General features: G+C 32.7%; 1 protein-coding gene across 1 annotated transcript; it reads right to left on the minus strand.

Moving 5' to 3' along the window:
- LOC116352207 (facilitated trehalose transporter Tret1-like) lies at nucleotides 1-13896 on the minus strand. Its single transcript, XM_031784612.1, has 10 exons — nucleotides 13038-13896; nucleotides 7650-7761; nucleotides 3425-3886; nucleotides 2881-3314; nucleotides 2646-2796; nucleotides 1852-1971; nucleotides 1480-1777; nucleotides 917-1404; nucleotides 556-844; nucleotides 1-492 (listed from the first exon to the last, which is right to left on the minus strand). Exons 2-10 carry the CDS (start codon nucleotides 7731-7733, stop codon nucleotides 305-307), a joined length of 2514 nt encoding a protein of 837 aa, XP_031640472.1. The 5' UTR covers nucleotides 7734-7761; nucleotides 13038-13896; the 3' UTR covers nucleotides 1-304.
- Nucleotides 13897-25187: the final 11291 nt, after the last annotated feature.

Genomic DNA, 25187 nt, shown 5'->3' on the forward strand with positions numbered 1-25187 from the left:
TTTCTCTAAGCTATAACTTTATTGCCTACATTTTTTTCTGTATTTATTTGTTTTTTTCATTTTTCTTCTGGTACACTTGTTTCATTTTCAACAGATTCAGAACATTACAACGTCTCAATTAAAACTCTATTCCTAATCAATGAATTATATTACATTACTAATCTCTAATGTTACATACAATAAAATTATGTTGTATTTTATAGCATTATTGTTGTTTAACATTTGTTGTTCCATTATCTTTACATTGTCACACAAAATATTTAATCAGATTAATTAATTTAACAATAAAATGTGCCAATTTGTTTCATAAATTGAATGAAAGTGGTCGTATATTGGCCACCGAACTCATTCTTCGGATGCGTCCCATCATTTTTCGTTCGATATCTTCTAAGCTCTTGCCTTGCGTTTCAGGCACTTTAAATATTACAAAGAACAATCCAATCAGGCAAATTGTTGCAAATATCCAGAAACATCCAAACATTTGAAATGCCGCTGTAGAGTAAACAAGTGTGATTTTGAATTAAACGAATCTATACGTGAAATATAAATGCATACCTTTAAGATCGTTAAATGATTTTGCGACGATGAATGTACATGACCAATTGAAACCAGTAGCTACCGAAGCAGCAGTACCACGAATTTTGGCTGGTAAAATTTCACCCATCATCAACCACGGAATCGGTCCGAAGCCCAAACTGAAACTCAATATATAAACGGCCAAGCTACCCAATGGTAACCAACCAATTTGTGAAACATCGCTTTCAGCATAATCTTTTAGATAAAAGTAAGCACCCAAAGACGCCAATGACACCGTCATACCCACGGACGAAATATATAGCAACATCTATAATTGATATTAAAATAAAAATGAAATTACGGCGTTTAGTTTTCGAAAAGAACAAGAATTGGAATTTACCTTTCTACCAAGTCGATCGATCAAGACGGTTGCAATGAAAATGGCGATAAAATTAACCACACCCAAAATAATGCTGCAAATAGTTGGCTTAATCTGTGAGCCAGCACTTGCGAAAATGTTCTCAGCGTAAAATATCACAGCATTTATTCCGCTAAACTGTTGAAAGAACATTAAGCCCAACGAAATGCTCAACGGTTTTAGATTGCTTCGTCTTAGTAATTGCATTATTCCATTGCTTGAAGAATGTCGCTCGGAATCGGTATGCGTTTTAACAATACCCTTCAATTCAGGTTCGACATCGGCTTGTTTGCCTCGAAGCCATTGCAATGCTTTACGTGCTCGTTCATCTTTACCTTTTGACACATACCAGCGCGGTGTTTCCGGAATAATTAACATTAACAATAAAAATGGTACTGGCAATGTGCTGCCCAGAAATGCCAATTCGGACCAGTCCAAAAAGCTTCCAAATACAAAGGACATCAGAATACCTATGCCATAGATATTGAATTGATTAAAATTCAAATGATATTATGAAGAAGCGAGTATTACAACAATAAGCTTACCAATGTTACCAAATGCTGTTGGTAACAAACCGAGTGTGCCACGCACTTCTGGTTGCACCGTTTCACCCAAGTAAACGGGCAACGAAAGTGATGCAATGCCCACACAAAATCCAGACAATGCACGACCAGCAAAAATCATCCAAACTCCAACAGCAAAAGCAATCAACAACCATGAAATAATGAATGGTACGGATGTTGCAAGAATCGTCGACTTGCGGCCGAGTATTTCAATAAGTGGCCCGCCAGCAATACCACCAGCCAAACCAGCCAATGGCATCAGTCCACCTATCCATGATTCCTTCATAAAAAAAATACAAAACATTCAATTTTGATTTAATTTGAATAAAAACAACAAGAAACAAACACACATACTTCATCTGCGGTAACGTTGAAAGGCGCATCTGTCCTCATTGATACCAGGGCAGGAGATGTATAGCCAGATGAAAAACCAACAACAAGTGATCCCAACGACACTGATAAGGCTGCTAAAATCTACAATTAATAGAAACAATTAGATCCTTACACTTCTTTGCAACACTTATCTTTTTTCGCAATAAAAAAATGATTTCAATAGCAAATTTATCGTCGCAGTGAAGAAGATAAACGAAGAAAATGTGATGAAAGTATCTCTTAAAAAATGAGTTAGACAAACCAACCTGGGGAAGTGGAGACTTCATTTTATGAACTAAACCGAATGACTGTCTGCAATTGCATGAAAATTGTTGCAATTTTCACAGCCATAATATCCATGTCTGTTCAATGGTTAGTTTGATGGTATAAATTTTATGTTATTGCTTTGGTCATTTCAAATTTATTATGGCATTTTTGCCATAATCACAAGTCAAAATCAGCAATCATGCATTCATTTCATGACTTCAAACTGTTTTTCCTGTCGAGAAGAATTTATGTGTGTTGATAAGAGGAAGCGCTTACAAATAGTCGTAAGAAGCGCATATGATTTCCCTAGGCTTGACCTTATAACCGTTTCATTGATTATTGACGAGCATTTTTCAATTTTGTTTGCGTAATTTCTTGCCACAACAAAAAAAACAAAAACCTACTTGAAGGATTTTTAATCTTATTTACTGCGACGCAAACCGTTTTGCATTACAATTAGTGCAACAATTATCAATTGATATGCATTTTCCACATCGAATTTTACTTACTTGAGTATAATAGTAAATGGGATTTGTGGTCGTTCGGTAAACTTCCAATTTTGGTTTTCCATCTTGAGTAATTTGACGCACAAACGGTACAGCTGTTCGGATGTTTTCACCCTTTCTGCCAGTCATGTCATCCATTTCAAAAAATCGTATACTATTGAAATGAATTGCATTACATTTGGGTTAATATTTAATGAAAAACGAAAAAAAAAAAACAATCTTTTATTAGCTGCATTACCTTTTCCTTGATTCAACACTTATCGTTTTCTGTTTTTGGAAGTTTGATCGTGCTGCTTCAAAATCTTCTTTATCCTCTTCAATTTTGTCCTCTTCTTCGTCTTCGTCGTCGTCGCTTGGCTCTAAATCTTTGAAATCAATGACAATGGGCTTGCTAAAATCGTAGATTCTTTCTTGCAGCAGATTGCCCTTCTCATCGAATTCTTCGTCACTTGAATCGGATTTTGTAACCTTATTCAAATTGAGCTTAACTCGAGCGTCCAAACTTTGATGTTTTCGCGATTGAAAATGTTTGCGATTGCTTGTGAATTCCTCTTCAGATGAACTGCCGTTTAAAATTCGCTCAAGAATCCTAGAATTTTTTATGTCTAACGAAACGTGTTTCTTTGATTGGAACGCTCGCCGATCGGCATCAAGCCTTGAATTCTTGAGATCCTTTTTTTAATTACAAAAAATAAAATCATAACAATGAGCAATTTGATGCAACTCGAGGCTCTCAAGTGATTCGTATTTCTTATACAATAATAATGATAGTGAGTGCTTACCTTTAGTATACCCTTTCGATCAGTGGCTGATGAGCTTAGTGATTTCTTTTGCTGGAAATGTCCGCGACGTTCTTCAAAACTGTCATCACTGTCGTTGTCTGGTTGTTCAAATGATACTTTGGATCCTTTTAGCGATGGTTTTGAGGAGGCGGATGATTTTTTCAAATTCGATATTATCGGATTTTCAAATGTTTTTAGCGTGCTACTGTTACTAGTTATGCTAAGATTATTCAAGGCGGATACGCTGTCAGCGTCTTCTGTTTCAAGAATTGGGCTGAATGGTACACGAATATTTTGCTGTTGATCAGCCCCTGTTTTGATGCCACCAGATAATAGTGTACTATCTTTGGCACTCTCGATGACCACTGTATCCAAACTGGTCGATGTCGATGAATTCGAAAGTGATCCGTCGGCTGCCTCAACACGCGAATAGCCTCTTTGAAGTGGATCCCTTTTCTCATCCTATTTTGCACATACACAAAATAATAAATGCAATCGAATTAATGCAGTTTACGCCAGTTTCATTTTCTTTCAAATTATTCAAATTGAATCGAATTCACGGAATTTGTAGAAAATAAATGTTACCACTGAAATGAATGGACCGAAAGATAAGTGTTTTCTTGACTAAATCTTTAAAACACTTCAAATGAAGGGAAATTCAAAGTACATTTAAAGATGCTACTGACTAGCTTTATATTAATATTAACACGAGTATCTGCTGTCCACGACAGTGTTCGACCGACAAATGAGGACTCATTATCAAATTTGTAATTAAATCATATTTCAATATTTGCTGTTTCAAACAAAAAAGAAACGACAGGCCTATACAGTAACAATGTTTGATTTTTGCATATTCTCCAATATTATTGTAAAAGCTGATAATTCACATCGACAGCGTCAAAATGGAGTCAAAAGGATCAGGTACAGTGTACAAAACAATAACACATACATTTGCCACCAATGACGTACTTAATCGGCTTCCCACAGTAATCAAAGCAATTTAATTTTCTGTTTAAATCTTCCATTTTTGCGATAGCCGGTTCAAACTACTTTTGTTGTTCTGTGTATTCCAATTTGTTAAATGTATACACAATATTATCAACTTTGAAATAACTATAGACAGCGAGTGATAAGGGAAATTTGGCTACAAAATTTTGACACACAAATTTTTTTGAATGGTTTCGATTTGACTCTTTGAAGCACATCATTCCTCTTTGTCTATTGCAAATAGAACTATCTTGGGATGATAGTACCATCATCATAATAATGACGAAATCATTTGTTCGAATACCGTTGTCACCATCACATTGATAACTGTGACAAATTCCGATTTGTTTACATGATTTGTTGTTTGAGGAACAAAAAATCATTTTTGTTTTTCATATTGTGTTTCGAGATTTGAAAGGTTTTTGCGTAACACCAGAGAGACAGAATCCTTGCCAATTCGCGCTTGAATTCTTCAATGAATGTGCAACGTAATTATCTTGAATAAACTTAATTATAATTTCTTATAATAAAACTATCGATATACTCTTTTTTCGTAATTAATAAGAAAGTTGCCGCTGAAATCCTTCGCCGATAGAGTCACGTCAAAATAGAATGCATCTTTGTTTTTGTTTTAACAGTTTCGTACTGTTGAAATTATTTTGTTTCACAATTTTTGAATTTGAGTCAGCGGTCAACGTTTAAAATTGTTTATTTTGATTTTTACGTCGGAAGCCATTACGCCGATCAGGTTATAAAAACAACATAGATTATGTCAAAGCGGGTCATTTCTCTCTCTCTCGCTCATCATCATTGATAATAATGTGAAATGATAACGTTTACTGATCATTCTTATTGTATTTTTTGATTTGAATACATTTAATTGGAACTATGTTGAAAACTGGAACAAATCAGCAAACCAATGGACCCAAATGGTTTTTTTTTTTAGAATTCAAGATAATAAAGGTCACACTAAATGTCGTAAATTCTGAATTCAAGATCAATATTGCCAGACGTCGATCACGACCGATTACATTGCAATAATTCAAATTTTATTGATTTTCTAATATTGGTACTAGCTATTTCGTACGTATATTTCCATTTTGATTAAAAATTCGTCGAAAGTAACGCAAACACAAGCAAATTGTGAAAACAAATGATTCATTGTTGCTTTCCCTTTTTGGTTGCCGTTTCTGTTCGCCAAATTGATGAACTAATCATCAAATGAATACAATTCTATGTGGATATATTAAAGTAAAAATTGAATTTTGTCGAATTCGTCGGCTAATCAATGAAAAATCATCTTGTTTTTCATTGCCAAATATTTTATTCGAATTTTTATCAAAACATTTTTCGAAAAAAACTGTTCATTTCGAGATGATATTTATGAATCAAACCAAAAAAAATGATAACTGACATATATTTTTACATTTTCAATTGTCGTTATCAATGCAAAATTGTGTGCTTCTCTTGAAAAACAGAATTGAAAGCAATATTGAATGGAGACGGCAATGTACATTTGAAAATCCAGTGAAACGCTTAAATTGCAGCCGATTGCAACTATTATAAACTGCATTATGGATTTTTCGTACTTGGATTTTCTATTTTCATCCCTTTGTACAACAATCTGTGCACTATGTTTACGTGCATTCAAGTAAAAATCTATTTTCTGTACATCACGTAAAATTTCAAAAAAAAAAAAAAAAAAAATATTTGCATTCTTCCCTTTCTGAGAAGAAATTATCTTTTCTTTTAGCTTTTTATGAGCATGAAAATGTTTGTAATGTTCGGCTGCGATCGTATCAAGACAATTAAGCAGACAATTATTTCATTTGCGTTGACAACAAATAAAGAAAAGAACTGATATTGAAGGTTATAGTTTGTCATGTACATGTATTTGTTAAAATGTGGCTAGTGTAATTGCATTGATTTCCATTCATTAAATTTGAATCATTTAAAATTCGACAAAAATAATATCAACAATGAACTGTTTAAAATAGATTCATTCTGTCAGTGGATATACAAAGCTATTTTTGAATGTCATCTTTGTGTAAAATATGTGAGCCACTTGTTTAAAATTAACCATACGAAGCAAAGAAATAATCGAAGCCACTGTAAAGTCATTGATGTCAAGCTGGTGAGAAAATGTGATAGCATACATGCGAGATGACAATAGACACTTTTGGCTTTAATACATTTATTGTTATCAAATTTAACTGAATAATGTGTGGCACGCTACGTTTTATTCACACAACAAATACATAATAGCCGTAAATTGTGTGAATCAAAGTGGTAAATTGATGTGACAAACAACTATTCCATTTTGACGATACTTGACAAGAATGAGAAAAAAAAAGTTAACGAAAAGCGTCCATCTATAAATAAACTTAAGTTTAAGTATGTTACTATAAACGGCATCACGTTGAATTTAAATTGTAAACAATCAAACAAACTAAGTAATCCTTTGACGACCTTTTTTTTTCATTTGATAAAATGGTCATCAAATGAAAAAAAAGCACACATTGTTGGGCATCCAAATGTCTGTTTTGTCCAAAGACATTTTTCAGTCAACCATTTTCACAAGGTTTAACTTTTTTTTTTCGTTTCAATGCAAAATTTTCCTCTCTGGACCAGCAAAAAAAATTGAAAAAAAAAATGTCTAAAACATACAGAGCAGACAGAAATGGATGAAATTAATATTACCGGATGCATGAAAGAGAAAAGACAATAAACTTTATAAATTTGCTTGTAATTTTTCGACCATTAGAATGCGATTTTCTTGTGACAAATTATGTGAATAAATTCATTTGTGAATATTCTTTTGTTTCACATTTCTTCAGTCGCTGTCTAGTGCCAATATTTGCAATTTACACAATTTTAGAATATTTTTTTTTTGCTATATCACGCATTTGTTGGCAGTAAACAATATTGGCACATTTTGAATACAAGGCTATGTTATTCGAATTTCTTCTGCTTTTTTTTATCCAATTCAAGCTAAAAAGAATATTATAGCCAATTAGCGGATTATTTGGTCAAACAGAGTTAGATGCTTTCATGGAATATTTTGATCTACTTTGGATCAATATCCAATGAGGCAAAAATGTCTATAGAATTTTCCATGAAGTAAAGAATGTTTAAAGAAAAGAAAAAACAAATCAAAAACAATTGTCGCCGGTCCATTCATTGTTATTAAAACAATATTACACAGCTAAATGGCATGAAACACAATAATTGAACTTACCGCCTCCGACACCGACCGTTTGATTTTATTCATTAGACGCCCCATGGCGCCAGATGATACTGGAAACTTGTCTCTTCCGCTCATTTTGAGTTTTTAATAAATATCTTAATATCTGCAATGAAAGTAAAAAAGAGAAAGAATCAAAAAAACTGTTCCGAAATTAATTAACACTTTGTCTATCGTCTAGTTAGAATATATGTTTGAATGGGATGGAATGGGTCCGAATATTCGTGATTCCAAACGATATTGATATACATATGTATATATCTATTGAAAATATCGAGAGGAGAGTATGTTTTTATTCAGACAGCGCTGAATAACATACTCTCTTCTCGATATATTCAATAGATATAGGGAGGGATCCGGAATGTTGCTCTTCATACTTGAAATCGTATGAAATCAATGTTGTGATCATTACAATTATTTCAATGATCATTTTATTGAATTCGATTGATTGTTTATTGGACTTGTTTAGTTTGCGGTAATTGTACAGCATTTGTATCGATTCAGAGGACACTTTCAAATAAATCGCATTTGAAAGTATTGTCGCCAAAAAAAGGGGAACAAAGATATTGATGAAAAAACCTTAATCGTTCATGCAAATTCATAATAAGAAGAGCAACACAAAAAAATTGGTTTGGTATGCACGAAACTGGTTCTCATATTGAAAAAGTGAGAACTGACCTAACTCATGCAAACCAATTTGCTTTCGATTTTTCGTTGTAGTTATGTGCAAAAGAGCATCGTTTAATCAATTGACTCTATATCTTTTAGTGATATTCATCGTTTTTGTGTTAGCAACAGATAAATTAGTGTTAATTTCGATCAACCAATACAAGAAGACGAGAATACAAGTCCGAGTTCAAAGTGTTTGCACAACACAAAAAAAAAGGAAGACTAGTGTATGGGTGTGCGCTTGTGATAATATTTATAAAATATGCCACAATGGAAATATTTGGTAAAGCGTAAAGTGTGTAATTGTACGAACGAATGCAAAAGAGATAGAACACCGATAATTTACTCTTTTTTTTTATTTGGTTTCGTTATCTCTGCGTTTCAAACCCAAACCCACCTCAATAAGAATTTATTCTCTACGAGTTTTATTTCGGTTTGTTTGAGTTTGTTCATAAATACCGTGAATCACGGAACTTGGCTTAATTATTCGAAATGAAGAAGAAGAAAAAAAAAATCGCACAAACACATTCAAAATGGGTCAGTTTCACTTTTTTTTTCGTTTTTATCGTCTATCACACACAGATTTCAGATTTGAAAATCAAACGGAAACTTTTTGCCAATAATTTTATTTGGACATTCCAATTCGACCCATTCTGATTCTGAGTCATAATTTTTTGGGAATTTGTCGTATTATCAATGCATTGTATATACTATTTGTATTTGTTGATCAATATCGTTTGTTATTTGTCCGTTGTGTTATCAAAAAATAAATATCATTTAATGTAAACAAATTAAAATAAATGCCCATATTATTTTACTGATCAAAAAAGTGATCGCTGTTAAAATCGGAACCACACTTCTGCAACAAGAGTGACTCAATTTCACAAGAAGTGGCAAACCCATTCAAAAGGATATGATCGAACGCATTTGCAACCCTCCCCCCAGCGTAAGGCATCATTCATTGCAACAAAAAGTAAACACAAAAAAATGCATACAAAACAAATTTAATCACTTGCAAAAAAAAAAACTAAATAACCAAATTGTAATTGAGGGCGAATCTCTACGTTCAATTTCAATGTTATGTATGTGCTTAGCGTTTATTTCGCTATGACTATTCATTCAGTGTTTGACTATTAAAAATAGTAATTGTGGCTACGGACGGCCGTTTTATTTTTATCTTGATGTATATCTCTGAGAGAGCGCATTGATACACATAAAAAAAAAATTCGTGCACAATCACAAGCATTATTTTAATCGCATTCAATCAATCTCGCGTGCATTTAAAGAAATAGGAACTCTTTTTTCTCTCTCGTTGCAAAACTATAAATTTTCTATGCAAATTTAGACGGATAAAATATCGATAGAATGCAAACAATTTACTCACACGAACATCGATCGACAAGTGTAAGAGAGTGGTGAACGAAGGAAAACAAAGAACGCACACAAATATTCAAATTTTTGTGGTTATGCGAATTATTATTTATATTTATATCAAACTCATGTTTGTGTGTAATTGTTTGTAGCATTTCATTCAGCTTTTTTTCGAGTCTCGATAAAACGCACATACATATACGTTATTTTCTCTTTCTCGAGAGAGAGAAACCTCTAGAAAATTCACAAACAACACCAACACAACCAGGCGAATCAATGTCGAGCGATGAGTTTCTTTGCATACTATTTGATTAGAGGCTCGTCTGAACCCATTAAACATTTAATCATGAAGTAAAAGAGAAGAAAAAAACAATCAATGACAAGAAGACATGAAAGATATGTATTTATTTTGTTGATTTTATGTGCTAAATAACTGATATCGAACAAATCATTTGACATACGCTATGTGACATTGCGTTTTAAAGTACGTGTACATAAAATATAATTCTGCCACGTGCATTATATAACATTTACATGCTCAAGAAAGTGGTGTGCCTGTTAATTGACTAACTAATGGACACGGCTAGCTTGATGTGCTCGATTTTCTTTTGATACGACATTTTTTTCTTCTTGTCCCAAGTCGCTTCGATATCAACGATGCACAATAAAACAATTCTGAACCTTCGAACTCAATCGTATAACTTTTATATCGGACCTTTATATTAATTGAATGTTGCTTTGGCCTGATTTAACTATGGTTCTCTTCCAGTTGACATATTCTACAATGCTTAACCCCAATGCAAGTGATAAATGTTATTCTTTCAGTTAAATTGAATTAAGCTAAATTAAAACAATTCAATGTATTCAAATTATCTCGACCGAATGCTAATCAAGTTGATACATTAGTTTCGCGCCGCCCTTTTGAAAGTGTGCCGATAATTGGTGATAATTTCAATTAGAAATTGCATACATATGGTACATTTCATCCGAAAAACAATATCGTAATGCATTCGATGATGTCATTGAAACTTTTTGCTCCAGTTAACAGGTATATTCATTCATGATGTAGATGTTATATCAACAAGTGTCCAAATATATGAACTAGAGAAAAGAATTAAAGAAGTTCTCAAATATTCATGAATTTTGCTTATTCAGCTGGCAGTAACAGATGATTTAACTGAGAAAAAAAAAACAATTTTCACCTACATTGCGAATGTCGTTTCACTTTGGAATGAATGCGATTTGTTAATTGATGAAATATTTTCAAATTTGAATTTTAATTTGCCGTGAATTCGAATTTTCAAACTTTCGCTGATTTCTGATAAAATAAAAAAAAAGAATGCCGTTTCAAAGTAAATGTTCGAACAGAATCGATAATAAATGAATCAATAAGGAAATAGAATTTTATTGCCAGCATCAGAGGTCAATAAATATCTTTAAAAAAAATCATGGTTTGCATTAATTGGAACATCACATTTCAACGAATGAAAATTGAGGGGCTTGGTGAGCATATGTACAAATATTTTTATTTAAAACGCCACAAAAAAAAAAAACAATTGAATGTGTGTAAGCAATTTTCAGTCGGAGTTCATCATTTTTCGGTTTTAATTCGTGGTTACCGAATAAACTGGATTTTCAGTTGCCTCAATGTGGTGCAGAGTAAATTATGATTATTCATTAATTTTCAATTGAGAGTAAAAGGAGGACAACTTAAAATCCATCATTTTGCCAGTTGAGTCTACAGTTATTAACAGCATTGAACTAAAGAATTGCCATTTTTACCGTTTTTTTGTTGTCAAATTTCCAACGAAATTTACCACAATCAACCGGTATTTTACAGATATACATATGCATATCAACCGTAAAAAAATATCTGTGTATGTGTATGTAGAGAAACCAAAATAGTACATGTTAATAACAACAGTTGTCAGCTGATTTTTCTGATTTGTCGTCATCTTTTGTGTGTGTTCGTGTTTTTTTTTATGCGTTTCTCAGTAAATACAAAACGGTAAAATATTGTATTGATTTTTCGCACGATATTGCGATTCAATCAAAATCAATAATTGATCAACGGCCACGACACTTCACTCATCAAATATCAATCAATGACTATTGCACAGCTGGAGATATTAGACACATTTTTCATTCTCTATTTTATTCGGTTTATTAATTTGGGGCGAATTTAAATTGAGCATTTGTCGTATGACTTGAATGACGATGCTAAAATTGTGTGACTGTGAGTGTGGTCCAACGAATCTAGCATTTGTCACATTGTTTAGCGTATTCTTTCACTTAAATAAGCTTTTACGATGGCTCCGACGTACTTCATCATTATCATCACAGTTTCGTCATTTTTCGTCAATTTGGGTTGCTTTAGTCTAATTTGTTATAGCTGATTGTTTAAATTGACAAGTTTTGCAAACAAAGAAATCTTTTCAATTGAACCCGGAGATGGAAGAAAGCACACAATAATTCACAAAGCAACAATGTATCATATTTGTTGGGCTGTATGGGTGGTGTGTGCGCTGTGATCTTATAACATTAATTAGATTTCGAATAATATTTAACCAGTTGCCAGCTAATTTGTAGAATGGAACAAAGAACGCGAAAGTGTCAACCATTGACAAACGTGTTGAACATATGACAATTGATACACACATCTCAATGTGTTGAGATTTTGAGATACTGTTGAATTAACACAATTATGTAAGATTATGTTATGAACAGGAGAGTGAAAAAGAAACACAAGAGTCAGTTTCATTTCACCGCAATCACATTATTTAACTGCTAATTTTACATATGAAATATTCAGTCTGAACAACAATACAATTTTTTTTCTTCAAAATGGTCTTTACCACGCGATATTACAGAATCATTTTTTTTGTTCACCGATCAATCAATTGAATTTTTTGAATGGAGTATTTTTTTTACGCATATGAGAATGTTACGAATTTTTCTGTACATCACGATCGGCCAGGTGATCGCAAAATGTGAATGTGCTCATGCTTACATCACAATGAGCTCTTTATTGGCGGTGTGTGTATATATATATATTTCTGTTTTCAAATTGATGGCTCGTGGTTCACGGTCTGCGTAAATTTTGTTACGCGAATTACCTTCTATTTGTTAGTATCTATTTGTATACGTAATTTGATGTTCGCAATTATCATACGGCCAAATGTAATTCAAATAGATTCAATACATTTGATTTAATATTCTTTCTCTCTTTCGTTGTTGTGTGCAATGAAACGAAAAAAAACCTACGATGAAAAGTGTTTAACCTTGACATATGCATCCCTCAAACACTCACCTAAACCAATAAATAAAAAACTTGTACGTTACCTTTTAATTGGTGTATTCACGGATTGGCTTTCCTTCGATTTATTAATGTATTGTGTCTTACACAACTCTTTCTCGGTCTCTTCCTTTCAAATCTCGGTTCTTAGCCAATATCACGTTTTTTTCTTATTTGCTTTTCGTTGCTTCAAACTTTTATTTTTGTTCGCAAATATCACTATGATTTATATATGCTATTTTTAGACGCTCAAAAGTCTTTTCTTTTCGTGTGTTGGTGGCGATTATTATTATTATTATTTTCGTCGTTATTGTTGCACACTAATGTCTATGTCCCTTACAATCGCGCATTTGTTCTTTTGTTTTGTTTTTGTTTTTATATTTCTTTGTTTTTCATATGCGACAAATGCCGAATTGTTTATATTTCTTTGTCACTCGGTTATCATTTACACTTTTTCGTCTATTTCGTTGCGGCTTTCATTTCAAATCGAAACATTCAATCTAACGATTAGATAATCGAACGCGCATTGAATGTCAAATTGACGGTTGATTCAATTGATTTGGATTCAAATATGATGAATTATCCTTATTTTGATTGTTCCGTTGTTGGACCGTCGTCATTGTAATTATATCCCAGCCAACTTTCTGACCTCAGTTAACTTATCACTCGTTGATTCATTTAAATATAGTTTTATCCTCGATGAACTTGATACTTGTCATTTAATTCACTCGTAGCTAGTCGATGGTTTTTCGTTTGCTTCGTTCGATTGTTGAATTTTTTAAATGGACTGGATATTTTTGCAATAATTCATCATCAGTCATCGTAAATTCGGATAATTATTTTCAAATGATCAAAAATGTTGATGCCACATTTGAGACGGGTTCAGGTAACATACTAAATCTTTGACTTAACGTTGGTATTTCCAATATCACGGTTACATGGAAAAAGAATGAAAAAGAAAGAAAAACAAAAACAAAATGATCCGATTAGCTAATGGAAGTGTTTACATATTAAAAAAAAATCATTGAATTCATAAAATGTGATGCGCAATCGCATGAGATCCATATATACCAACACACACCGAAAACATTTGCATTCATACTAATTTCGGATTTCATTGCGTTCATCGCACGTATACAAAACAAACAGCAAAAACCGAAAGCAATAAAAAGCCGCCAAAAAGTGGGAGATTGTGAGAGATGGAATTTCACTTTTTCACATATAAATTGAGTCATGTTTGCGAAAATATTTAGAATTGTCAAGTAAAAATCCTCGTTAAATCCGACATGAAATTATATCGACCGACAATACTGTATAATATGGTGATTTTTGCTTATTGTTTTATGTTTGCCGATAGCACTTGAAAAGCATTTGTATCAAAGGCAAACGGAAAAAAAATCATGATACATTTCTTAAATGAGTCAATTCGATACAATCAATACACGATTGCGATAAAAGGTTTTTCCAAAGTCATTTCCTAACCACTTCTTCATGCTTCCGAATGACTAATTGACAGCAAACTCAACATAATTCTACCTGAACTTTGATTCGTGACGTTTAAGATGATCGTTCAGTTTTACGTTAAAACGATCAATTAATCTCAAGTCATTTCGATATAGTGGATACACTTTAAATGGCCAATGAAGCGTTACCGGTTATAACATTCTCTGTTTTTTTTTTTAATGTCAAGACGACGATAAACAAAATAAAAACGGATGTATTATGAAAAAAGATTTTTCCCAGCTAGTATGCAATGATATGTTTTACTTTGCGGTAAATGATAATTTTTTAGCGAATTTCTTTTTTGGTTGTCAAGTCCATTCCAAGGGCAACCGAATTTTCACACACTGAAATTTAAACTTCGCGCACAAAACTGACGTTATCTAATGATCGTCGAAAGATCATCATCTTTAAATGCCTTCTTTTTTTAGCGCAAATGCCAAAAGTATATGTGTGCAAGAATTCAATCATTCTATTCTCTTTCTGACATGTGCTCATTTCTCTGTGATTTCCTTTTTACACTCAATCTTTTTATTTGTACATATAAATATTTATTTATCATTTGTTTGACGAATTTGTTGTTTTTGTCTGTGTACGATGTACGTATTGATATTAAATTTATAATTTACTTGTATAAAATTTTTGGTTATTCATTTAAATGTGTGTTCGCGACAATTTTGTTTGTTGACATTGAGTGTACTGCGTGGTGCATTATATTTTTAGTGTTTTGGCATCCAATCAAACGATCAAAATATGCGTTGCTTACAGTTTTCTTTTTCTGTCCGTAGAGTAGGAAATACATACCCAAAAAAAAAAACGCTCGCAAAAAAAGTTTTTTTTTTTTTTAATTTCGCCAAATAAAAAGGTGTCGATCAGTTGGTTTTTCACAATTAGAACTGATTAAGAAAATGTATACAATATTTTAACTGATTTTATTAGTATTTGACTTTGAACCAAATTAAATTGTCAAAATAAAACCTCTTTTTTTAGAAGAAACACACAAACAGAGCGCCTGCACTGTAAGTTTTTCTCATTTGATATTATCTACAAAACTGAAGTGTACATATCAAATGGTTCTGGTATATATAGGTTGGGTATCGTGTCGTGCCGGTTCGGTGTGTACTTCATCAAGTCGCTTATTAGGCTGTCCGTGTCTCACACAACAAATATACGATGACGATTCAACTTCTAGGATATTTATGAGTGACCTCTGTCGTGCTGTTAAATCACAGAATAAAACCATTTTTTGCGGAATATTTTTTTTTTCAAGTATCGATAATTTCATTGAAAATTTTGAACAATTTCAAATGTATCAAATCGAAAAATGCATCATATTTACAATCGGTATCATTTTCACCTAAAGCCCATATTTATTACGAATTTTTAATCATTTAGTTCAGGTTCAAACCTATGGCTCAACCAGTTTTAAGATGAATTAAGCGGCCAGCCTATTTCTCGCGTACACAATGTGAGTATTAAAATCGTAGTATGATGTTTTTTTTCGTTGCTCGTGTATACATATGTTTTAGTTCGTTCTCTTCTTCGTCTCTTCTTTTCGTTGACGTTTTTTTTTCGGTGGTCGTTTTTGTCGCTGTGTGTGTTAATGTTTTTCTTTGGTTGGCTGTTTCAGTACTTTCTCGAATAACTGACAGTATAAGATAAAAGTATGACAATCAACTCAAAAATTTAAATCGCTTTCATTTAAACATTGAAAATTGATTATAAAATTTGATTTAATTGATTTGAAAAAGTTGTGATTTGAATTCATTTTTAGACCATTTCTGACTATGAAAATCAAGCTTTTAATATGTATGGACGAGAATTAATGAATAGTAATGATATATTTTACTGAAGAAAAAAAATACGTACGTCAAAAAATGGATTTTTTCAGGTTTTTTTCAATCGTAAAATAATCAAAATTGTCGTAAAAAATGGGTAAAATGTGTATAAAAGTTGTTCTTCTGGATGTAAGATGATATTTCTTTTACTTTCATTTCATTCGAAAAAGATGCTCGGTTTCGGTTTGACGTATTTCTATAGATATTTAAATAAATCTATCCTTGTCTGTCCTACTGCATAAAATGTTAAGCGGTGTCGAATTGATGAATAATACGTCTGTATATTATATATATTTTCAGCTATAGGCAGTGTATGTATTTTTTCTCTCAGAGGAGAATCTGTTTTTATATGTGTTATATTTTTTTGTATATTCGTTCGAATATGCACGTATATTAAAATGTATTGGGATGCGAATCGTGATCGCATACACTTGCAAATTGTCACATTGAATGCTCAATATATCCCGCCTAATTACAGCTATAAAGTGTTAGTTCGTTTTTCTTTTGATTCTGGTTTTGCACATCACTGATTGTTGTGCTAGCGGCTATTACTTTGAATACACGAATGTCTAAGAACAAGCATGTGAATGGGAGGATAAATTGCATTGAATGACAAAAATAACATGATGTGCATTGATAAAACTGAAATATCACACAGATGTTGTTGATTCAATCATATGTTGCACATTTTCGCCAAAGATTTGAAGCAACAAAAACAAAAATTCTCAATGAATTCAATCAGTCCAATGTAGGAAAATGCTGTAAATCGGAATGGAACGCACGCAAATTATTCGATTCATGCTGATCAAGCACAATGTTAGTCATTTGAAGGACATTACTTGATGCTACCACAAAGTTTATTGGCGATCAACACAGGTAACAGGGACCGATCACCCATCATTTCAATTGCAATTAAATGAAAAGCTCGCTGACCCCCCGTAAAATAGAATGGCGTTAATGATTTCCATGGAATGCGTATTTGATTTACATTTCAAATGATCGTCGATCAATTTAAATTAATGTCAATCGGGTTTGCTTTTTTTTTACGATCCACACGAATACAATGTGATCCAATCACATTTTTCTCAAGTCAATAAGCAACTGGCAACGCACTTGTTTATGTCCCATTCAGCTTAACAGCAACAAAAATAAACCAAATAAATCAATTGTCAATCATTCGATTTATATATATATATATATTTCGCCATCATTTGGATTTGTTTGTTTTGGTTTTATTAGTGAAAGCATGCAAAAAAATTAAATGCCAAAAATACTTAACGTATTCGTACATTTCCTATTGAAGCAAAAAAAACAAAAAAAAAAAAAACAAAACAAAAACATCACATCGAACCATCAACAGCATATAGTCACATGACGCAGTTACCTAAATCACGAAAAACATGCTATTTATTTCTCTTTTTTTACTGTTGAACTGCAATAGCTGCCGAATACGTTGGAAATTTTCCACTTGCATACGCATCAGCATACGCGTCGGTGATCTAGACGGAATTTTGCAGTACACACAGTATAAAGACTTTTAGCACATATATTGTATATATATACATATATATGTTTCTTATACGTCGCATGGCCTTTTCGTACTAGTTTTAATCTTACGCAGAAAATGTATTTTCAAAAAAATCAATGGTATTACTCATGGCGCTCAGCGTGTGTGTGTGTGTATTATTAACTCCGGACACGGTGAGAGCAAAAGAGATAGAGTACAGTCCATTTTATCGGAATGTTCTAGTCATATGGAACTGATAATTGAATATGAATACGTTCTACAAATAATAATAAATAAAAACCACAACACAAGCAACGAGTTGTTTCGCTTTGCTTTTGCTTTTGTCGGCGCTTCACCCATATCAGTTGATCCGATTATTACTTTCGTTCCGCGATCGGGAAAAAAAAGAGACACGATGTAGTGAAAGAGAGGTTGACGTGCTTATAATGTTATTTCATATTGGATAATGGAAATCCAGTTCCAATGTTAGCCTAATGACACACCAAAAGCACTTCGAATATGTCTGATTACTTTGCTGAAACCAAAATGAAACATTAGATGAAAAGTAATTCATACGTCATCGCACAGACACATATAGATATATTCTCTGGTATTTCATCATTTGCCTTGCCGATTTTTATGGAATTTTTTTTGTTGCGATTTCGTTTTTACTGTTTAATTTACAATACCAGTATTGTATATGTATGTATAGAAGTGCATTCATTCCAGTCTGGAATCTAAAGTGTGGTATGTTATGAAAAAAAAAAAATGAACGAAATATCAGCGCAAAATAAAACGCAAAATCACCGATATCGTGTCGGTGTACGAAATGTGCGTGTATATGTGCACGGCGTATAGTTAAGTCTGGATGCATTTAGCACACAAACGATGTAAAGTCATTTGTACTGAATGAAATCGACTCTTATCAAAATGCATGCGTTATCGGTCAAGAGCAAGTATCTAGTTATACTTTTTGTAGGAATAGTAGTAATATTTCTAGTCAAGGGGATGTTCTCAGAACCAAAGTCTAAAGCAAAAAAAATATATTACGGTATAGTTTTTTTTGTAGACGCTGATACATCAATTAATCATCTATTTTGAGATGATAAAACACTTTAGATAAGATCTGCTCCATTCATGCTTCAGGCATTTCCTTTTATCAAACAACTGAATCATCAACGGTTTTTTTTTGAGAAAATTGTTGAATTTAGAATCAGTTTCTGTATTCATAAATTTTATTAAAAAACGATAATGACCTAATGAGCGCTCAATGTTGTCGCCTTTCTGTGCTACGACATCAATGATATCAATGCCGGTGACAGACTTTTTTTTCATATTTTCCGAAATGCTATCTCTTTTACGCTGGGCTTTTGTATTCTTCTTCTTAATAACAGTTGAAATGACCACAAAGTGATCACGCGTTTTTAAGAATTATTAATAGACTTGCGATTTATAAAAATAGTGACACAAATGTGTTTTTCTTATTTTCACATGTAAATCGTTTTTTCTACTATTGTACATATTTTTCTTGTGTTGTATTAGTGTGTCACTGTTGGTAACTGTATTCAATAGTATTGCGTATTTTGTCGACAGATTTTTTTTTTCGCTTTTTTTTGCGAGTTATTTTCATATTCGTAATAATTTAATGCGGCGCCGTTGCTCTAGCCAAATGCTTCTGAACACAGTGAATCGCCTGGTTTATTTTCTTTCTCCCTCTCTCTTCGTGTATTAATCTCTGCTTTTATATGCCTTTCGTCCAATAAGTGAGTGAGACGGAACGAAAGAAGACGCAGAAACAAACTGTATTGAATGATGTAATAGACGAGCCCTCAAAATTGATTCGTCGATACATTCATTAGTCGTGCTCACTACAAGCGCAAAAATGAATTTCGATATATAATACACATATATTGCTGTGCTTGCGTATAGATCCGTTAAGTACTGGTTTTTGTTGTTGTTGTTGTTGTTGTACATTTTTCTTTTGAATTTTATTTTCGGAATATTTTTTTTTATTCAGAAGCGTTTGCTGCTTGAATTTTGCGTATTCTGGTGACGCGAGCTGAACTCAAAGAAGATGAAATAAATTTGAATTTCATACGATCATGAAATGTGTCACAAATTTGATGAAATACCTACATATTACATTTACGCTAATGCGTAAATACGCGATACATGTGACTTTTTCAATTCAAAATAGAAAATACTTGAGCATGTGACACAAGTCATACACGTGAATACATTTACATTATACATGTTGCTTGCGGTTGGGCGTTTGTGAAGAAATTCACGCTTAAACGACCACTACGAAAGTGTCTCAGCAAAAAAAGAAATAGAAAAACAGTGAAATGAATCGGCATAATTATTCATACTAAGATACTTAGATAGAAAGGATATGCATATAGAAACCGAGATAAAAAAAAAACAACATTCTGCGACGACAGCAAAATAGGCGAATACTTGTTTGAAACGTTGTGTCGACTCGACGTCATGCCAAGCCCTCGCGTACGTGCTCATTGCATATTCGATTCGTATGTTCATTAAACGCGAACTTGCTTTCAATTTAAATGACACAAATGATTGGCAACGATGTTTGTTTTCTGCCACACAACAATACCAAACAAGCCTCTTCAAAATTGACCGCTAGATATTTGTTTCTCTTTCATTTTTTGTGTTGTCTTTAATTTCCTCGAATTTGAACAAATGCACAATTAACTGAACACTTTTTTTTATTGAAAAATTGATCGACATATCGTACTGCCCTAGCATGGTTAATGATTCGCCAAATTTATTGGCAATTTTGAATAATCTGCAAGTGATACGGTGCGATCGTCACATCGACCATTTTCTGTATAATTGAATGGCGACACTAATATTTAACATGGTCAAATGCATATATGTGTATGGATATGTGCCTCCAATCACGATCCAATATGCCTCCAATGAATCGGTGACGGTCAGCGAGTTCATCAAATGATTAGTTCGACATTCAAATTCAGTACAAACATATCAATTGAGTGAAAAAAAAGAGAGAAAAAAAGTAAACGATTTTCCATACTGTTTGACTCGCGCGATTTGAATGTATTGATTTAAGTGGAAACCGTTTCATTGATCGATTTGTATGTATAGATCATTGTGGGGTGTGTGAATTAATGACGTGGGTGGTTGATTGCTGTTGATTATTTGATGTCAAGCTTAATGAATAACAAGAAAAACACAAACGATACAAATGAGAACACTAGCACACACCAGAAACCACTGAACTCAACAGAAAAAATGATTCTAACCATAAGAAGAAGAAAAATTGAAAAAAGACTCGTCGTCGGACTTCAACTGAATCCATGGCTGTATTATAATATGATATATGTATAAGTTTATTGGCTAAATAAAATGAGTGGAACACTCACAATCTATCACTTGTATATTTTATTTCGACTCATTCATCCAACAAAAAGGACATCTACCATGTATTTTGCGTCACTTTTATAATAACTGTATCTAGTTTTTCGAAAAAAAATTGTTCGATAAATGCACCATTCAATTACAAAGTATATTCAAGTATAATATTCACAATTAAAACTAATCCAGTTTTGAGCAAACACATATATTTTATGTAAAAAAAACTGAATTTACCTCATTGTGTTTCTTGTGTGTGTGAGTACTTGAAAAATCAGGTGAATTTTGAATCGCAATTTGTTTGTTATTGTTTTTTTTATGTCTGTTTTTCTTTGCTTTGTTCCTATTTTTAGTTACACTGTACGCACGTTGTGATGTTATGGCCTATAATTTGTGGCAAATACAAACCGAACACACAAAAATTTCATCAAACGACCGTTCAGAATGAATATCATATGAAATGACGTTCGAAACCGACAATACGCAATAAAAGTGAATAGCAAAAGTGCACGTTCGACTTATCCGTTGACAAGATTTTATCTGACATACGGACCGAAAATGCCGTACTGATTTTCTCAAACATTGTTTGACACTTTTTTGGGTTTTCCATGTTGATTTTCATTGAGAATACGAAATTCGTTCGTCGATTGGGCTTTCGCTTTCATTGTATTTTCAATACGCAATACAATCCAATGCACACATTCACCCGGTTCTTTTGCTTTTTGGATAATGTTATGCTCTCTACTTGTCTCATCCATAATACAAACGTGGTTGCGTTCTTTATACTTATGCATTCACTTATTTTACAGATATCTATATATATAAATAAATAGATGATGGCATACGCAGCACCAATACGCGCCAAATTCTTCCAACATATTTAAACACAACAAACGCACTGAATACACATTGAGTTCGCTCAGCGTTCAACGAAAGGAAAAACAAGTGGATAACGAATGCGATGTATTCAGAGTGAAAGAAGATGTATAATAAAAGGAAAATCTCTCAAACGACCTCCAGGATACTTTTCCAATGAGAAGCAAAAAAAAGAGCAGCTATCAGCTGGAAATGTATTTGGAGCAATCGATAAAGTGGCTGTCTCGGTGGTGGTTTGTTTTATTGTTTTCGTTCACAATCGTTGCGTTTGTGATGGAGATGATATGCTGTGTTTGCATGTGGGTGTGTGATGCCGGTTCCACAATGTCTGAGTCCCATTTGTACTGAACATATCTCTGGCATGCTTTTTTTCATTTTGTGCAGCAATATAACAATCAAACTTGATGAAAAAAGCTTTTTTTCATTATCATCCACCATTATTTCGTTTCACGCATTGATCTCTACATGAGAATTTCTTTTAAGAGAGCACGCAATTCATGTCATGGCTACACATTTTTTATTTAGTTTCATCGTAATAAGATATGACAACGGAACAAAGAGTAATTGAATTGTTAATCCATTCGAAATGAAAAATTCGAAATTCTCACACGGCATTCGTTTGGTTGTTGGTGCCACCAACATTCATACTATTTTATGCCAAACATCCGCCAAAGAAATAAAGACAAAAAACTCTTGATGACTTACTATTTGAGATTATCCAAGATTTTTTGCAATACAATTTCCACATATCGTTTTTATATGACACGATTTTTTTTGTAATAAATTATAACGAATTATAACAACAGTATTTCTCAATACTTGGACAGTAATTTCACTCATTCCAGATGATTTTTTCTTTTCAACCATGACATTTAACAATTTTCTTTACACACACATATTTCACGTTACAAAATCAGACATACTTCGATAATTCAACTTCCGCTCACTCGAATATACCAGTAATATTTGGAATAAAATTAAAAGTCGCATTCTTCAAATCATTCATATGCATTCATTGAGTAGCCGCTATCTGAACGCTATCGATTCATATAGAATCTTATGAGGAAATGCTTAGGTTTGTCATGTTTGTGGACCATTTTCCTGGTCCTTGAACAAAACTTCTAAAGAAACAAGAGAATGGTGTTCAAGCTTGATATTGTTTTTTTTTTGTTGCTGCGAATCACAGCTTTAAAAAAATCATAATGAACTATATTATAATCTAATTCTAGACACTTTTTTTCAAAAATCACATGAAAAATATTATTATTTTTTTTGAAAAAGTTTAAAACTTTCAAAAATCTCTTTCAAAATTCTGGCACAGTCCCGCCACCGTCAAAATTACTCCGCAAATGAATTATATGGGTAGCCTGTAACACAGAGAGTCCCATCATACTTGATTTTAATAAAAAAAATATTTTGAATAAAACTTTGCGATTCAAATAAAAACCGGCATGAGTTCATTCAATGTGATTCATCAAGCGCCGACAATTGATACAATTCCATTCATTAATTAAACAAAAAAATCAATGTTTTTGAGGAAATTCTCGATTAATTTGTCCATGCATTGATTTGACAACGAGCTATATAATATCGCATAAAATTCAATATATAATTTAAAATGACTGTAAACATTTATTTAAATATCAACAACGTTAATAGTTAATTTTCTCATTTAGTTCGTTAAATTAGGCAAGCAGATTCATAAATTAAATGGTAATTGTCAACAATACCCGCATGCTGTACATACATGGATATGCTGTGATAATGAAATTGAAACAGAGTGTGACTGACTGTTCTGAAGTTCACGTTCAATGACTGTTTTTGTTTCTCTCTCTCTTTATCGATAAGCGTTGTCGATTCGTTGTGTGATTACATGAAAAGTCGTCAAGATTATATCATGTGAGACGGTTGTGAGAATACGGCAAGCAATAAAATATAAAAAAGAGCGTTCGCACGTGACATTTGCAGGGATTGGTGTATCTGATGATATGTAAGCAACCACAATTAAGATAAAAAAAGCTTTTAAGATAGATGATATTCCGATGTTAACATTTGACGTATTCATACATCGCAAACATTCTCATGATAAAACGACATATGATTTACAGGCTCGTCGAAATGCGCAATTTTTGGCATTCAAAATATTCGACAGTAGACTTTCTACACCAGAATTTCGTTGAAACCTGAAATTACTCCCGCCACCGGCGATGAATGAATGACCAATCGTTTATAGGGTACATCACTGTTCGATCAATTAAAACAAATCGGCATTTGAATGGAAATTGCTAACTTGTGACAACTTTTTTTTTTCAACAATCAATCGAAGTGAAATATTGCAACTAATTCATCAAGATGTACAAATAATAGATAAACGTGGTGTGTGTGTGTGTGTGTGTTTGTAGTTGCTAATGCCATAACCACAACCACAAATAACCAAACGATTTATCACCACTTGCTAATAATAGACACTACACACGATGAAAGAAAGACTGTTGATTATTGTTATGTACATTTGTTTTGAACTCGAAAGTGAATCAACGATGAGCCCACATCTTGATCAATCGTGGCGAATGTAGTTTTTTTTTTGCGCAAAACCAATCGATCGCAATGCCTTGATAGTGAAAAGTAATTTATTATAATTTATTCGATCTCAATGAAGAGAGTATTTCTTGAGAAAAAAAAAAGCGAATGTAGTTCGCTGAGAAAAAAAGGAGTTGAAACTAGGCGAAAAAAAGTAACAATAAAAAGTTTGCCCCCAGTTCATCCGGATTGACTTTTTTTTTATTATGTAGTTCAATCAAATGGAGAATGTATGTTTGAATGCAAATATTGCGGTCAATAATATCAACGTGCAGAAGAAAAAAATGGAATCAAATACGTGAAAAGTCACTGTGTGTTGAAAATTTACCTTTCGAAACGATGGTTTACTTACCGTTTGAATTTTTTAATTTGTAATTTACGTGTAAAATGATCAATTTCGAAGTCTCACAACAGCGATCTCTTAATTTATTGTTGAATTCATCTCTTTTGTTTCATTTGTTTATTTCATTCAATCAATGATCGATGTAATGCAAAAGCGGTTG

The sequence above is a fragment of the Contarinia nasturtii genome, unplaced genomic scaffold (genome assembly GCF_009176525.2).
Source record: "Contarinia nasturtii isolate CC-2019 unplaced genomic scaffold, AAFC_CNas_1.1 Cnas_scaffold_187, whole genome shotgun sequence".
In the NCBI taxonomy this organism is placed as follows: Eukaryota; Metazoa; Arthropoda; class Insecta; order Diptera; family Cecidomyiidae; genus Contarinia; species Contarinia nasturtii.